The following is an 18,064-nucleotide window of genomic DNA, read 5'->3' as shown; positions in this document are numbered from 1 at the left end:
GTTTAAAATTGTATATGAGAGTTACTTCTTGAAATTTTTGAAGGTGATTTTACAGTTTAAAAAGTCAGCCAATTTCCATAGTGAGTTTGTATAAGTGAGCACTGCTTTAGATGTACATGCATGGCATATTTAATTTTAAAATAATTATTTTCAATGTCATCAATCACAACTGCAAAGTACAAAATAATAATCGCTGAGCATCATGTTCAATCTTATCAGCAGCCTTAAAGAACAAACACTAGTAAGTAAATATTTTATATACATGTATACAAGTTCTAATGCCACTATGATTAAACTGTTTGATCTTTAACCCACTGCCTAAATAGAAGTTTTAATAACTTATTAACTTACTGTAGCTCAAAACACACAGGCACTTGTAAATCTTATTTTTTTTTTTTTGTTTTGTTGTCTTTTTATGAAATTATACTCCCTATATCTTGTTATTTAGTCGCGGAAAATGTTCTTTTTTATTAAAAGAATCATATTTAAATGGGATCAACTTTTCTTTCTTCTTTTTTTTTAACGATGCATATATCAAGTTTGTGCGCATACATGTAAATATCGAACTACCTTTTAGCCCTATGCTAAATTTCAAACCCATAAAAAGTTTGATAAGCAAAAAAAATAGGGGGGTTGTTGTTAGGATCGAACTTCTTTCAGTACCAAATTTTCATAAAAACACTACCACTTTGGCACTTATCCATTTGTTGGCTTAAACTATATATAACGTGCCTGTCGAAATTGGCCCCAATGATCAATGCCTTCATCATATCTTTGCGAAAAAAATTAAAGGGGGGCTATAGGCTTGTCAAAGAATACTCGTATTGATTATAAATGTCTACCTCATTACTGGTGTTACCCTATACCATAGTCACGATAGGGTGCCACATGAGAGGCCTGTTACGAACTATCAGCGTTGTCAAACATTGCTATTAATCGTAAGATCTCTGCTCTTTAAAAAATCCACGTATTAATAGGCCTATCTGTTTCTCATATATGAACTTTTTTTCATCGAGCAGCATCTTGAGCAACCTCGCATGCATTTTAACAGCTTCTCTGTGATCATGGTACGTGGTGATCATCTGTCATGTTAAATACTCAAATTGTATACATGGTACAGCTTTTTTACACACTAAAAACAAGATAAACTAGTGCTAATTGTAACGGGGACCGTTACAGATGTTCCCCAAACGATCCCCAACTCCCTTTTGGTGCCATATTCCCTGGGAGCTTCATAAAATAAGACAAACTCGATGCCTTTGAAACTTTAACAACGTTTATTAAGAAGTGTAGAAAGTTCATTCAAATTTTAGCATTGCACGCGTGCGCATGTGAATGCATGTGCGTAATGACCATATCATCTTGTCTACACAATCTATATATTTAAATATACTAAACATTAAAGTATTTAATCCAAAAGTTTTAAAAAGTTAGCTCATTCAAGTGTTTTTTATTTTGCTCATTTCACGTGCGCGTACGTGCTCGCACGTGCATGCATGAGCATAATGACCATACCTTCTTGTAGATGTCCGTTACATCTATCTTTGTTCTAAATCCCATCCCGTTTGGTTGAAAACCAAGGGAGTTATAGTTGTTTAAAGTTTCAACCAATCAGATTGCAGCGCAAGTACATGCACGTGTATGTATGTGCATGGTGACCATATTTTTTTGTTGTAGTCAAATATATCTATCTATGTTCCAAATCTCATCCTGTTTGGTTGAAAATTAAGGGAGTTATAGTTATTTAAAGTTTAAGCCAATCAGATTGCAGCGCACGTGCATGCACGTGTTTTCATGATAATTGCTATATATCATGTTGTAGGATATCCTAATGCATGGCTATTTTCAAAATTTCTAAGGATTTCGTCAAAAAACAAGAAAGATATTGAGACTTTAGTTTCAGCCAATCAGAGCAAAATGCACGTGCATGCACGTGAAATCTTGCTATTTTGACCATGTCATATTGTCTATGCTACTAATATATCCTTATATTATAAGTTTCAAAGCATTTCATCAAAAATTTAAAAAGTTACGCCTATATCAATTAAATCGGTCATTTCACATGTTGCACGTGCACGCTCTTGCAAGCACGTGCGCGCAAAATGACCTTCATTCCGCAAATCTACATAACATGTCTACTGACCCTAAAAACATTTCACCTTGGTCGGATGTATAGTTTGCGAGATCATTCCCGGACAAAAAAGTACCCAGGAAGAAGAAGAAGAAGAAAAATAATAATAATAAGAAACAGAGTAAAAACAATATGTTCCCCAACTTCGTTTGGGGAACATAATACCTCAAAAGCTGCTCAAGGAACTCTTTAGTGTATTAGTAAAAAGAATTTGGTACATTCGGCAAAAGTTTAATTCATTCAATGCTATAATATCTCCAAAATGTAGATGTAAATAACGTTATCTTTGTAATGCCGGATGTTTTCTATACATCCCGGTGAGGGCGCTACAATCGGAGGGAGATCGTATAGTGATATCTATTGTGACGTCATAGGAGTCGGTGGTCCCTTCGTTTTAGGTCTATGTTAAAAGACACGATTTTATTTCAAAGGCTGCACAATTTAAAACCACCTTCCCGATAAGGAAGTATTTTAAAATAAAAAAAATGTTAATCTGGCCCCAGACAACATTTTAAAATTAAATATACGTGAGTATCAGCGGAGCTCCTCCACTGACTTTTTGAAAGTTTAATTCAACATTCACAGCTTTTAATGATCTCGACATTTTAACTGTTTATTAAGAACACTAGCTTCTTAAAATTCAGTCTTGGTTTTTATTTCAGTAAATTTACTTTAAAAAATCTTAAATAAATGTAGTTGTACGTGTTACTATAATTCGTTATGACCTATATAAGTTGAAAAAAAAACAACCGTTTAGCTTAGATAATTCATGGATTAACCTAATTTGTATCTTTCACGGGCTTGCATATTTAAGTAATTTTGAATCAGGCACGTTGAATCATGTTAGATGGCCTTCCTCCTGACCTTAAGCCCGTAGGTTTCTCTTGTCTGCTGCTCCCTGGAAAATGATTTTATTTAATTGTCCATCTGTCGTGAGCACTATGTATTGCTCCAATAGAGGACTTTTACGAGAAGCACCGACTTCTACAGTTGACGGTTTACTTGTATCATGTACATTGTACGGAGGTACAGAATTGATAACAGATAAGAAAACCTTTTTAGTGGTAATAGTAATGGTGTTAGGGGCGATTGCATGTGAAAGCCGGGGGTTGAGGGCAGGGTGGTTGTCGTTTTCGTCAAGGACAACTTATATGTGCATTAAAAAAATAACCCGTTATTTTCCTTTAATTAAATGTTGAGCTAAATATTTATATCGTAAAAAAGCCTCCGTACATTTTGCTAGTGTAAAAGGAAACCGCCAACTGTAATAGTCAGCGCTCTTCGTAAAAGTCCACTAGGAACATTCCATAGTCAAATTTAGCACAACAACTAATGCTTAACAATCAATATAAACACATCAGCCAAACTACGACCCATCGATTGGTTGTATACAAAGGGTCATTTTAATTTTTGGAATTTATGGAATGCTGACTTTCAACAAGGTTGTTGAAATCCCTGCAACACCAACATGTATGCGAGTAACTTTTTTGGTTTAGAAACTGGTCGTTGTCAGCCTGAGGGCATCCTCTTGAGAAACGAATAAGTTGGAAACCTAAGCAGGTGAAATCGGATTATTCATGCTGAGTATTGTTTAGCAATACATGTCCTCTACTGGGATACCATTTTCTCTTTAGAATATAAGCTCGTTTGGAACATTCATTTAGTGCATCACAAACCCGATCGCAATCCCAATTATAAACCAGAAGTCTCTATCGAGACTGTAGCTCTACTGGTTTGTACTTGTAACAAAGGTAGAGATAAGTAGCAGTTGGACTTAAAACTTTACAACATCAATAAATAGAATAATGATCCTTGATTTAGTCTCTATTTGATGCAAGATTGCAATAAGACAACAACTATAGGAATATTCTTTTAACAGAATGGAACAAAAATATTAATATCAGTTACCATGGTAACAGCATTCTAAAAAATAAAAAAAAAACAAGAAAGATATTTAATCTCAGTGTTGTTTACTTGCATCCCGCAATATATTAAAATCAGACCAAAACTGTAGGAGGAGTAGCGTTTTACAGGAATTTCTATGTTTAGAAACCACAGCAACGCCGTTGATCGAAATCATAACCAATAAAAAGAACCGTATGTATCTTAGTGTGGTCTACATGTGTGCCATGAGGAGTAGAGACAGAGAGTCGGACGGACACCTAACTATCGCATAAGCTGACCAGTAGAGTTTAAAATGCGTTAATTCAGTAGCCAGTAAAACATCCCGAGATTTTGAATTCCTTTGAATATTAAAATAGGTATATAAAGGGGCTCAATAAGTCAGTTGAAATGAACATTTTTAGCTCTACTGGTTAGAGACCAGAAGAGCTTATGCGATAGTAATGCGTCCGGCGTCCGTCCGTCTGTCTGTCCGTAAACAATTTTTCAAAATGCTACGCCTCCTACAGTTTTGGTCTGATTTCAATATAAAATGGCACACAAGAAGACTACACTAAGATACATAATTCTGTATGTCGGTTTTGTGATTTCGATGAACGGTGATGCCATGGTTACTAAAAATAGAAATTTGTTTGAAAACTTTCAAAATGCAACTCCTCATACCGTTTTGGTCTGATTTCAATATAATTTTGCACACAGGTAGACTACACTAAGATATATATTTCTGTTTATCGATTATTGATTTCCATGAACGGTGTTGCCGTGGTTACTAAAAATAGAAATTTCTTTGAAAACTTTCAAAATGCTACTCCTCCTACAGTTTTGGTCTGATTTTAATATAACTTGGCACACAGGTAGACTACACTAAGATACATAATTATATTTATCGGTTTTTGATTTCAATAATACCGTGGTTACTAAAAATAGAAATTTGTGTGAAATCATATCAAAATGCAACTCCTCCTACAGTTTTGGTCTGATGTCAATATAACTTAGCACACAAGTAGACTACACTAAGGTTCATAATTCTGTGTATCGGTTTTTGATTTCGATGAATGGTGTTGCCGTGGCTACTAAAAATTGAAATTTCTATGAAATTCTCTTAAAATGCTACTCTTCCTACAGTTTAAGTCTGATTTTAATATAACTTAGAATACGTCCCATATACTTGCAATGAAGCAAATCGGAACGGTTCCGCTCCGAAATGATTTTGAGAATATGAAAGGATTTGCACTGGAAATAACAACCAAATTAATCAAATCAAACCTTTTTGAAATTGCAAATGGCTTATATCCCCAAAAATAATTCATATAAAGACGAAAATCCAATTAATTTTATCAACGTTTTTCTTTCGCTTCAAATTTACTTGCCATGTTTACATTCGGAACTCTAGATTGTTCCTAGTAAAAGCACTGAGTACGAGTTATCGCCCGTGTTTCTTTTGCGACATTACGAATACACGGAACGAATTCTATCGTTAACCCGGGTCCGTAGGACAATATCATTTTAACGATAGAACGTACGTTCTATCTATTGACACACTAGTAAACTACACTGAGGTACATAATTCTGTGTATCGGTTTTTGATTTCGATGAACGGTGTTGCCATGGTTACTAAAAATTTGAATTTCTGTTAAATTCTTTCAAAATGCTACTCCTCCTACAGTTTTGGTCTGATTTCAATATCACTTGGCACACAAGTAGACTACACTAAGGTACATAATACTATATATCGGTTTTTGATTTCGATGAATGGTGTTGCCTGGCTTTTAAAAGTAGAAATTTCTGTGAAGTTCTTTCAAAATTCTACGTCCCCTGTAGTTTTGGTCTGATTTCAATATAACTTGACACACAAATAAACTACACTAAGGTACATAATTCTGTGTATCGGTGTTGCCGTGGTTACTAAAAATAGAAATTTCTGTAAAATTCTTTTAAAATGCTACTCCTCCTACAGTTTTGGTCTGATTTCAGTATCACTTGGCACACAAGTAGACTACACTAAGACACATAATTCTGTTTATGGGTTTTTGACTTCGATGAATATTATTGCCTTGGTTACTAAAAATAGAAATTTGTTAAATATTCTCAAAATGCTACTCCAAATACCGTTTTAGTTTGATTATAATATAATGTTGGCATGCAAATAGACTTTACTAAGAACATTATTAAGAGACTTAATCAAGGATCATTATTCTATTTATTGCTGTTGTAAAGTTTCAATTCCCAACTTTTCTCTTCCTTTGTTATAAATACAAACCAGTACAGCTTCAGTCTCGACAGAGACTTCTGGTTTTTAGCTCTACTGGTCAGAGACCAGAAGAGCTTATGCAATAGTAATGCGTCCGGCGTCCGTCCGTCTGTCTGTCTGTCTGTCCGTCTGTCTGTAAACAATTTTTCAAAACGCTACTCCTCCTACAATTTTAGTCTGATTTCAATACTATTTGGCACACAAGTAGACTACACTAAGATACATAGAATAGTGCATCGGTTTTTGATTTCGATGATCGGTGTTGCCACGGTTACTAAAAATAGAATTTTCTGTGAAATATCTTAAAAACGCTACTCCTTCTACAGTTTTGGTCTGATTTCAATATAACTTGGCACACAAGTAGACTACACTAAAATACATAGAATAGTGCATCAGTTTTTGATTTCAATGAACGATGTTGCCATGGTTACTAAAAATAGAATTTTCTGTAAAATTCCTTTAAAACGCTACTCCTTCTACAGTTTTGGTCTGATTTCAATATTACTTGGCACTCAAGTAGACTACACTAAGATACATAGAGTAGTGCATCGGTTTTTGATTTCGGTGAACGGTGTTGCCATGGTTACTAAAAATAGAATTCTCTATGAAATTCCTTTAAAACACTACTCCTTCTACAGTTTTGGTTTGATTTCAATATAACACTGCACACAAGTAGACTACACTAAGATACATAGAATAGTGCATCGGTTTTTCATTTCGATGAACTGTGTTACATGTAACATGGTTACTAAAAATAGCATTTTCTGTAAAATCCCTTTAAAACGCTACTCCTTCTACAGTTTTGGTCTGATTTCAATATAACTTGGCACACAAGTAGATTACACTAAGATACATAGAATAGTGCATCGGTTTTTGATTTGGATGAATGGTGTTGCCATGGTTACTGTAGTGTCCGGAAATATCCGTTCCCGCCGTCCCGGGTTTAGATTTTAGTATATTTTGTTTGTTTCCGCCCAAGTCAAAAACACAACGTGTTTACAGCAATCTTGTTTGTCTTGTCCTCTCATGGAGTAAGTTTCATTGCTATTTTTTGTTTATTACCATAAATTGATTGATAAATGTTTGATTATCATGTATGCTAAATGTCATTGGTAAGCATTTTGTTTATTTTGCATAATTCTGCATCGTTATGTGTTATTTTTGTAACCGGTGCATTTAAATATGGCGGATAGTTTAGGTCATTTTTATATACTTAGGTAACATATCGATATACTGTTATTTTGTCATTTTCTGTTCATCAAATCTGTCAATGATTAATAATCACAGTTAATAAGAAGTTGATGTGTCAGTATAATATTTTATTGTGAAATTTGTAATTTGATTGTGGCTAAATGTGTGTCATTTTTTTTGTAGTTTTTTACCCTCTTCCGAGAGGTCTGTGAGAATGAATAAAGTTTAACAGCACAGTAAAAAATCCACTTCTTGGACACAGACTCATCATGGTAGATGCTCCGGCATTAAGGCAATCCCGCAACATTACATCACCCGCCATGGAACAGTTTGAGGAAAGAGTCAACCGATATGTCTTCAAATTGGGTAACATTAAAAGGGACATTGACTCCATTGTAACAGACATGGAGGAAAATCCAGTTATGAACTTAGATCGTGCAAAGACTTATAAAGTTTCCCTAAACAAATACATGTTGCAATATGAAAAGGCCTCCGCGGAATATGCAACATTTCTACAAAGTCAGCGCCACGATGCCAGTAGGAGAGAGGAAGCATCCAGGTCCATCATTGCTACTTCACTTCACGAAAAGGTGACAGCAGTGTTAAAACAATTGAACTCTATATTACCTGATACAAGATCCCATAAGTCTCACTCTGTATACAGTCACGGATCCTCATCCTCACGTCTCACATCAGTAGTGTTGGAACACACCGCAAAGGTTGAAGAAGCACGTATGAAATTAAAGTATGCCGAAGAGGAAGCGGAGTTGTTGAGGAAAGAAGCAGAGATCAAGGCAGCCCAGCGTCTCCTTTCAGTCAAGAAAGAGTTTGAAGCAGCGCAATCAAGTCTAACAGCAATTAAGAAATGTCTTCAATATGACTCTCTTGGAGATAGCTACATACCACCCTGTGAAAATGACATAGGTGAAGATGATCAGCACGAAACAGACAATTCTCACACAGCTGAGCAATCAAAATATCAAAATCAATGTGACTATACAGAGAAGCCAAGAGAATTTATGAACACTTCCACGCCAAGTGAACACACCAAACGTTGTGAATCTTCAGAAAGACCAAGAGAACCTGTGAACAGCTATATCAGTGAACGCTCAGGTCAAATTGAATGTATTTCCCAGACGCCAGAAGGAAAAACACAGAAACCTCTGAACCCAACAGCTCCAGAGTTTGTTGCCGTTCAACATGAGAAAGGTGTTATGAGTGAAACAAATGAACTTGCTAAGTTGTTAGCCAAGAAGCAACTTATACCAACTAGACTAACTCCATTTGATGATGTCCCAGGACATTACTTCGTCTGGAAATCAACATTTGAAAATGTGACAAATGAACTTGGTGCTTCCATTATGGAAAAACTTGACCTCTTGATCCAGAACCTTGGAATGAAGTCTAAGCAGCAGGCTCTCAACATTCGTTCAGCAAACCCTCATGACCCTCCTAGAGCATTGCGTCTGATATGGGAAAGATTGGATTCAAGATTTGGAAGCCCAGAAAGCATTGAATCATCACTGAAGAAAAGAGTCGCAGCTTTCCCTACCTTAAAGAACTCAAACAGAAGTGAACTTTTTGAACTTGCAGACATTCTCATGGAAATTGAGTCAATTATGCGAGATGAAAAGTACGCAAAACTATTCTCATATTACGACTCGTCAGGTGGCATAAACCCGATTGTCCGAAAGTTACCTTCAAGCATTCAGGAGAAGTGGACAAATGAAGCTAACAAGTATAAACAGAAAAATGGTGTCATCTATCCGCCATTTTCGGTCTTCTCCGCATTTGTGAATAACATCGCAAAGATACGCAATGACCCTAGTTTCATATATGAGACTACTGAGAGTACGCAGCAGAGTACTATTGATGGAGGTAAACCTATCAAGAGAGCAAGTTATATCAAGACGCAAGTGTCCTCAAGGAAAACAGATGTGACCACAGAATGCTGTCCAGTACATGGCACAAACCATACACTCAATGCTTGTAGGCAATTTCGCACAAGGCCACTACAAGAAAGGAAAGACTTTCTCAGAGAAAATGGCCTCTGTTTCAAGTGTTGTGGAACAAAACGTCATTTCCAATCAAACTGTAAAATGACTGTGAAGTGTGATGTTTGTAACTCTTCGAAACACCCTTCCGCACTTCATCCAGACATTCCAAAATCCGTCGTGAAAGCTCACGAGGGGGAGAAATCTATTCAAGAAGTGAATGTAACAAACAAGTGTACAAAAATATGTAACACTCAAGGAAACACATCGAAATCGTGTGCCAAGATAATGTTAGTGAAAGTGTACCCCAAAGGAAGAAAGAACTTGTCAAGAGAACTCTATTGCATGATAGACGAACAAAGTAATCGATCTCTTGCAGTCTCACAGTTTTTCAACGCTTTCGGGGAAAGTGGAAGTGAAATGGAATACGTCCTATCCTCTTGTGCAGGTAAATTCCACACTGCAGGACGCAGAGCCTCAGGATACATGGTGGAATCTATTGATGGTACCTGTACTTTGCAGCTGCCTGATTTGATAGAGTGCAACGATATTCCTAACAACAGAGAGGAAATACCGTCACCTGAAGTGGCACAGGGGTTTCCTCACCTGAAGGACATTGCCCATTTTATACCCCCTGTGGAGGAAAGTATCGACATCGAGTTATTGATCGGTCGTGACCTCATTATGGCTCACCATGTGTTAGACCACAGAATTGGGAAGGATAACTTACCTTATGGACAACAACTGCCTCTTGGATGGGTTATCATTGGAAATGTCTGCCTTGGCATGATGCATAGCCCAGATGTCGTCAATGTCAACAAAACCACTATTCTTAGTAATGGACGTCCCACTACGATGATTCCTTGTGATAGCGAGATTAAGATCGACTTTGACTCAATTTTTAGGAGAACTGATCAGGATGAGAAGCCAGGATTATCAGTTGAGGATAAAGACTTTCTCAATATTATAGGCTCTGGAATACAGAAGACAGAACAAGGACAGTGGATGGCCCCACTCCCTTTTCGATCTACCCGGGAAAAGTTGCCGAACAACAAGGAAGCAGCTGAACGGCGTGCAAGATCCTTTGATGCAAGTTTGAAGCACAACGAACAGAAACGCAAGCACGTGATTGACTTTATGCAGAAGTTATTTGATAATGATCATGCAGAAAAGGCCCCAGTTTCAGATGAAGGAAACGAATGCTGGTACAGTACAGGCCACGAGTTTTCCGCAAAAAACACGGGGCCCCGTGGACCGCAAGTCCACGCTTTAGCGTGGAGCTCGAACCTTGTCGGCGTCTTTGAAGTCAGCGTTTCTGTGCACCGTGTAACACGGTGTGTCACAGTTCTGATGATAAATATTTTAAACATTTTCATTGCCCTTATTTAATAGAATTATATCAACTTTCGTTTGAAATATTTATTGTACTTTTCAATAAATTATCGCATGTATACAGATGTTTAAACTGATAAGATGCCTTAAAATTTAAAAACAACGTACTCGTGTCCAGCTAAAAAAAAAGTACAATGATTATCACGTTTCAAGTTAAATCCTAATTATATTAGTCATAAAAAGTTCAATAGACTATTATTATATTACACTAAGAGGAAACACACTTTCATAAATGAATTATCTACTTTCGATTTTGATTTTAACCGTGTTCATTTATATTGTTGATACAAGATCGTTTTCCCTACATATGCATTCATAAATAGTACATATCAGATGCGTGATTATACTAAGTGAATTAATTATTTTGTTAGAATTTAAAAATATATAATTATATGTACTGTGTCTAGAATAATTTTTATTTAAAAAAAATACGTGTCAGAGTCACACATTAATTCTGCTCTTTGATACCGGTACCGATACTCGGCGAATCATTGGACAGGTTCAGATAAGGATTATTGCAGTAAGACTAACACTGAAAATCTGATATTATGTAAAATATGGAGATAAATATTAAATGCGGTACCGTAAACTCGAAAATCTACTGAACAGGCAGAGATGATAATCTGATAATTTTCATTAATTAAAATAGTGATCAACTCACACGCTGAATACAAAAATCACCAGCCAAATTTTTGGCAAATGAAATGTAATAACTTCAGTACGAATTACTTCATTCTGAAATATATCGTGTGAATAATGAAAAAAAAAAACATTTTGAGAAAACATACAGATATTTAGCGATTTTTAAAAATGCCCCCCCCCCCCCCCTTCTAGAAAGCGATACGAATCAGCTGGTTAAAACTTTATAAGAAGTCTGCAAATTTATGTTATGTTTTTTAAAATCTCAATCTACGGGATACATGCTTATTTGTGTCTTAAAAAGTATAAATTAACAAAGTACATGCAAGTTTATAATCGTTGTTGTAGTGAAACCTGGAAGATTTCGCATGATATCAGTTGAATGAGTTATACACGCTGTGGTCAGAGCTGAAGAATTTGAAAGGTGTGATAAACATACGGCGCCTCTGGCCCACCGGCAGAGACCCAATATATTTTTTAAATAGGTGTGAACTCGGAACTGACCATAAGATTGTTTCAATCACAAGAGAAATTCTTTCCGCGTAAACAGACTTTCAAGGTCACCTAGCGTCATAGGGTTTTGAGTGACAGGTGATGCGTACACCATATGCAGAGAATAAATTGATTGCATTTAATGGGTTGAATATGAACAAATGTTGTGACAATTAAATAGAATTGTAGAATGATTAGTTGTGACCTCCGTAACTTAAATAAAACGAAAAATCAAAAAAAAAATCATAAAGACTATGGTAGAAGGGGGTTGTATGAGTCTCTCTCTCTCTCTCTCTAGTATTTCTTTTTCTACACATTACAAGAACAGAGAAACTTATTAGAAGAAAGAATTTTTTTTATTTTTTAGAAATAATTACTTACACTGACAGGATTTTAAAAACATAACGTAGTGAACACTGCTCTATGAAAATGATGTTTGCTATTACGAGAAATACCCTTTGAAATCATTGCATTAATTTCGTGTATCTGCTGACGATTTTCGCATCCACATTCCGAATAAATCAAGATGAACAAAATAAATTTATTTTAATAAGGAATATACATAATAATGCTTGGATCGTACACTAGTACTCTACGTGTTAAAACCATGAACATAAATACAGCTCGGATTTTATACTACATACAGCGTATATGACACGAATGCAGCTCGACGCCATTTCGTCTTTCTTTGTTACATGAACACCTGAGATTAAAGTATTCATTTCAAATAAAATTCATGCATTATTTTGATTTTGTAACGTGAATGAATAATTTTACTAAAATATAAATTTCTAGACACACAGTTAATTCAAATGAAAATCATTCAATTTTTTTACCGATATCTAATCTCACTATCATGCGTGACATTCAGAGTCCAATATTTGGTAGAATAAAAACGATTATATTATATATACATAAACCAAAGTTATAAATTGTCATCAAAATTTATTATTAAATTTTATCAGAAACAAACGATTTTGTCTGTAATACTATTTACACGATGCGACACGGAGGATAATTTTCTGGACACTCGATGCGACACGGAGGGAAATTTACTGGACACGGTGCGACACAGAGGACAAAACTGAGATTTTTCTAGACACGGTGCGGCACGGTGTGCCTACCTGTATATTTCAAATCCACACACACCGTGCTACACCGTGTACGCGGTGTAACGCAGAGCGTTTCACACGGTGTTTTTTCCACCGAGCGATGCGGAAAACTCGTGGCCTGTACTGTATCTTCCGCTCTTTGGAGTATACCATCCCAAAAAGCCGGACAGCATAAGGATGGTTTTTGATTCATCGGCCAAATTCTGTGATGTATCTCTAAATGATGTGCTGCTCAAAGGACCTGACCTTAGCAATAGTTTGCTAGGGATCTTGATGAGATTCAGAAAGGAAGCAGTAGCAGTAACGATGGATGTAGAACAAATGTTCTATAACTTCAAAGTGAACCCAGAGCATAGAGACTTTTTGAGATTTTTGTGGCACGAGGAAAATGATTTCAACCGCCCACTTACCAGCTTCCGTATGACGGTACATGTCTTTGGGAATAGTCCGTCACCCTCCGTGGCCACTTATGGTTTGAGAAAATCAGTAGAGTCCTCCAGTGAAGATGTCAAAGATCTCATAAACAATAACTTTTATGTTGACGATGGTCTATTGTCATGTTCCAGTGAAGAAGAAGCCATGAGTCTTGTACATAGGACAAAGGATGCACTGAATGAAGGAGGGAAGTTAAGACTTCACAAATTCGCATCGAATAGCAGAACACTTCTTGATTCATTTCCCTCGAGTGACCTTGCCAAAAACCTGAAAGACCTTGACCTTGGTACGGCGTCACTACCACTACAGAGAAGTTTAGGACTTCTATGGGATACAGACTCAGACGCCTTCTTGTTTAAAGTGTCAGATGAGCAGAAACCTTTCACCAAGCGTGGAGCATTGTCTATCATCAATAGTATCTATGATCCGATAGGCTTTGCTCAACCAGTTGTAATCAGAGGCAAGATATTGCTGAGAAATATGATCTCCTCTACAACAAAATTGGACTGGGATGATCCCTTACCTGACTCCCTCTACAAGGAATGGAAATCCTGGGTACAGTCGTTGCCAGAGTTAGAGGAGTTCCAGATTCCCAGACAGTACAGTTCCAAGTCATTTCAGGGAGCCCAGAAGCGAGAGGTGCATATCTTTGCAGATGCATCTAAAGAAGCCATCGCAGCCGTGGCATTCTTGAAGTTGTACGGCATGGGCCCAGATTCCTGCACGACTAGTTTTCTACTTGGAAAAGCAAAGGTTGCTCCATGTAGTGGGCATACAGTGCCAAGACTTGAATTATGTGCTGCTGTGTTAGCAGTTCAGCTAGCAGATGTCATTCATGAACAGTTGAAGATAGACAAAGAACAGTTTTCTTTCTATTCGGACAGTCAAGTGGTACTTGGGTACATAACGAATGAGACTAGAAGATTCTTCATTTATGTAGGAAATCGAGTGAGTCGCATCAGAATGTCTAGCCACCCCTCGCAGTGGAACTACATAGCATCGGAATGCAACCCAGCAGATGTTGCTACAAGAAGTGTGAAAGCATCTCAACTGGCAGACAGCATGTGGATCAAAGGCCCAGACCTTGAAACAGAATCTCATTCAACATCTGCTCTAGACAATTACCCTCTAATCAACCCAGAGATAGATAAAGAATTGCAACCAGAAGTAAGATGCTTCAAAACAGAGGAGTTGCAGGACGAGAAATCCATGTTTGGAGTTTCCAAGTTTACAAGGTTTTCAGATTGGAGAAAACTTGTGCGAGCAATAGCTTTTTTAAAGACTTTCATCAGGAAGTACACTGGCATCATTACTTCTGACACAGAAGGGAAACGTTATGCCGCAGATATTATCGCAGAATCGGAACACTTCATTATTCAGACAGTGCAAAGGGAAGCCTATGGCCCAGAGATTCAAGCCATTAGAGAAGGAAGATCACTGAACAGAAGCTCAATCTTATCTCTATCTCCAGTGCTAGATCCAGATGGTCTCTTACGTGTTGGCGGAAGGTTAAAGGGCAACAGATCTGTTGATGACTTATCGAAACATCCGATAATCATCCCTAAGAACCATCACCTGGCCAAGCTTCTCATTCACCATTTCCATTGCAAGGTCTCGCATCAGGGTCGACATTTCACTGATGGAGCAGTGAGAGCTGCTGGTTTTTGGATAGTGGGGTCCAAGCGCATGGTTTCATCTGAAATCCACAAGTGTGTCATTTGCCGCAAACTTAGAGGGAAACTTGGATGGCAACAGATGGCATGCTTACCAGAAGACAGAGGGACTCCTAGTCCTCCATTCTCATACGTTGGTGTGGACACGTTCGGACCATGGGCAATTATTCACAGGAGGACCAGAGGAAGTTCAGCCAATCAAAAACGTTGGGCCTTGTTATTTACTTGTATGGTGACCCGTGCAATACATATCGAAGTCATTGAAGAGTTATCTAGCGCAGCATTTATTAACGCATTGAGGCGTTTCATCGCCATTAGAGGCCCAGTGGTACAGTTTAGGTCAGATCGGGGAACCAATTTCATCGGGGCAACAGAGGACCTGTCCATCAATGCTGAATTTGTGGAAAAAGGACCAGTTGGAACATTTCTGACTAATTCAAGAACCTCTTGGGTATTTAACCCACCTCATGCCTCCCATATGGGAGGAGCATGGGAACGTTTGATAGGAGTGTCTCGGAGAATACTAGACTCTATGTTACTGCAGAATCGAGTCGAGCTAACCCACGATGTCTTAGTGACTTTTATGGCCGAGGTAACAGCTATTGTGAACAATAGGCCTTTATTACCTGTATCAACGGATCCAGAGTCTCCTTGTTTGCTCACACCATCTACCTTGTTAACAATGAAGACCACATCCGACATACGCCCCTTCCCAGAGTTTGGACCTAAGGACATACGTGCACATTGAAGCGAGTGCAGTTATTAGCTGAAGAATTTTGGAAAAGATGGAGAGCAGAATATATACATACCCTTCAAGCGCGTCAGAAGTGGAAGGAAGTGCGTCCAAACCTGAAGGCTGGTGATGTCATCATGATGAAAGATAGTGGAAGTGCGCGAAATGACTGGCCTATGGGCATTGTGAAAAAGACATTCCCAAGTGACGATGGACGCGTCCGAAAAGTTGAGATATGTGTTGTGAAGGATGGTACACGCTCTTCTTATGTGAGACCTATATCAGAACTTGTTACTCTTTTGGAGGTGTAATGTGATTGATGTACATTATTGGTTATATCATGCACTTAAGGTTAAGTGTTTGTATGTTTGAAATTGTACTGTAAACAAGATATTAGTACATTGAAATTTAAGTTAAATTTGTTTTAAAAAGTAGTGATTTCTAGTAGAAATCAGAGGGGGAGTGTAGTGTCCGGAAATATCCGTTCCCGCCGTCCCGGGTTTAGATTTTAGTATATTTTGTTTGTTTCCGCCCAAGTCAAAAACACAACGTGTTTACAGCAATCTTGTTTGTCTTGTCCTCTCATGGAGTAAGTTTCATTGCTATTTTTTGTTTATTACCATAAATTGATTGATAAATGTTTGATTATCATGTATGCTAAATGTCATTGGTAAGCATTTTGTTTATTTTGCATAATTCTGCATCGTTATGTGTTATTTTTGTAACCGGTGCATTTAAATATGGCGGATAGTTTAGGTCATTTTTATATACTTAGGTAACATATCGATATACTGTTATTTTGTCATTTTCTGTTCATCAAATCTGTCAATGATTAATAATCACAGTTAATAAGAAGTTGATGTGTCAGTATAATATTTTATTGTGAAACTTGTAATTTGATTGTGGCTAAATGTGTGTCATTTTTTTTGTAGTTTTTTACCCTCTTCCGAGAGGTCTGTGAGAATGAATAAAGTTTAACAGCACAGTTACTAAAAATAGAATTTCTGTGAAATCCCTTTAAAATGCTACTCCTTCTACAGTTGTGGTCTGATTTCAATATAACTTGGCACAAAAGTAGACTACACTAAGATACATAGAATAGTGCATCAGTTTTTGATTTCAATGAAAGGTGTTACCATAGTTACGAAAAATAGCATTTTCTGTGAAATTCCTTTAAAACGCTACTCCTTCTACAGTTAAAGTTTGATTTCAAAATAAGTTGGCACACAAGTAGACTACACAAAGATACATAAAATAGTGCAATGATTTTTGATAAGTACAAATCAGTAGAGCTACAGTCTCGACAGAGACTACAGGTTAAAGATGATCTAATCGAAGTACATGCCAGGTACATTTGCGTCAAGGATGAGGACAGAGATATGAAAAAATTGTTTGAATAACGTCAAGTGTGAAAAGGTTTATCACATCAAATTCTAATTATTTCGTCTAAGTATCCACCGACGATAAGCATTTGTTTGCAATCTTTGTGGTTTTTGTGTTCATGACAATTCTAACAGCATTGAGTATTTGTTTCAGTTCCGGCCGTCGGTAGTACCACTCAAGGTTTATAAAAACAGACAATTCTATGCATATTATTTTTATTTTGTTAACAAAATAACAAGGGTGTGTATATATCACCAAAATTTAATTAAATAAATAATAAAAACAGCAAATTCATTCATTATAAATATTCTCAAATATATTATATTGTTTTAATTTTAAATAATTTAATACGTTAATGTCAATGCCGATTTACTAATAACCTTTTGCACTGCTTTGTTACTATCAAATTTTGATTTTGAGACCCTTAATTCAGAATCACTATGAATTCTAAGTCTTCGCTTTCCTTGAATCTTTGGTGTCCTAGTTCCATCTGCACAATTTTTCAGAATTGAATGAAAAATAGAGTTCACATTCAAGTTCAAATAGGCACTGGTTTCTAAAAACCCAATGTTCATTTCCAAAGCTGCAGTTTGAAAAGCGAAGTTGGTTGAGACTTTTCTCGATGATCCTTTGTCCATTTTATTACCGACTAAAAGAATGTTCGAGAAATGAATTCCTGTCAAAAAAAATATATAATTAATGAAGCAGCAAACTACAGAAAAAGAAATATCACATA

General features: G+C 36.8%; 2 protein-coding genes across 2 annotated transcripts; both read left to right on the top strand.

Moving 5' to 3' along the window:
* Positions 1 to 7,190: 7,190 nt before the first annotated feature.
* LOC134276120 (uncharacterized) lies at positions 7,191 to 10,858 on the top strand. The gene is made up of 2 exons (XM_062758395.1): positions 7,191 to 7,315; positions 7,659 to 10,858. The coding sequence occupies exon 2, from the start codon at positions 7,745 to 7,747 to the stop codon at positions 10,856 to 10,858; it is 3,114 nt and encodes a 1,037-aa protein (XP_062614379.1). The 5' UTR covers positions 7,191 to 7,315; positions 7,659 to 7,744.
* A 2,423-nt stretch (positions 10,859 to 13,281) lies between these two features.
* Positions 13,282 to 15,960, top strand: LOC134276119 (uncharacterized). Its single transcript, XM_062758394.1, has one exon. The coding sequence runs from the start codon at positions 13,282 to 13,284 to the stop codon at positions 15,958 to 15,960; it is 2,679 nt and encodes an 892-aa protein (XP_062614378.1).
* Positions 15,961 to 18,064: the final 2,104 nt, after the last annotated feature.

The sequence above is a fragment of the Saccostrea cucullata genome, unplaced genomic scaffold (assembly GCF_032062105.1).
Source record: "Saccostrea cucullata isolate Sc308-1 unplaced genomic scaffold, CSIRO_AGI_Scuc_v1 ctg672, whole genome shotgun sequence".
Lineage (NCBI taxonomy): Eukaryota > Metazoa > Mollusca > Bivalvia > Ostreida > Ostreidae > Saccostrea > Saccostrea cuccullata.
Note: the sequence above shows the minus strand (reverse complement) of the source record. Positions and strands in the feature narration are given on the sequence as shown.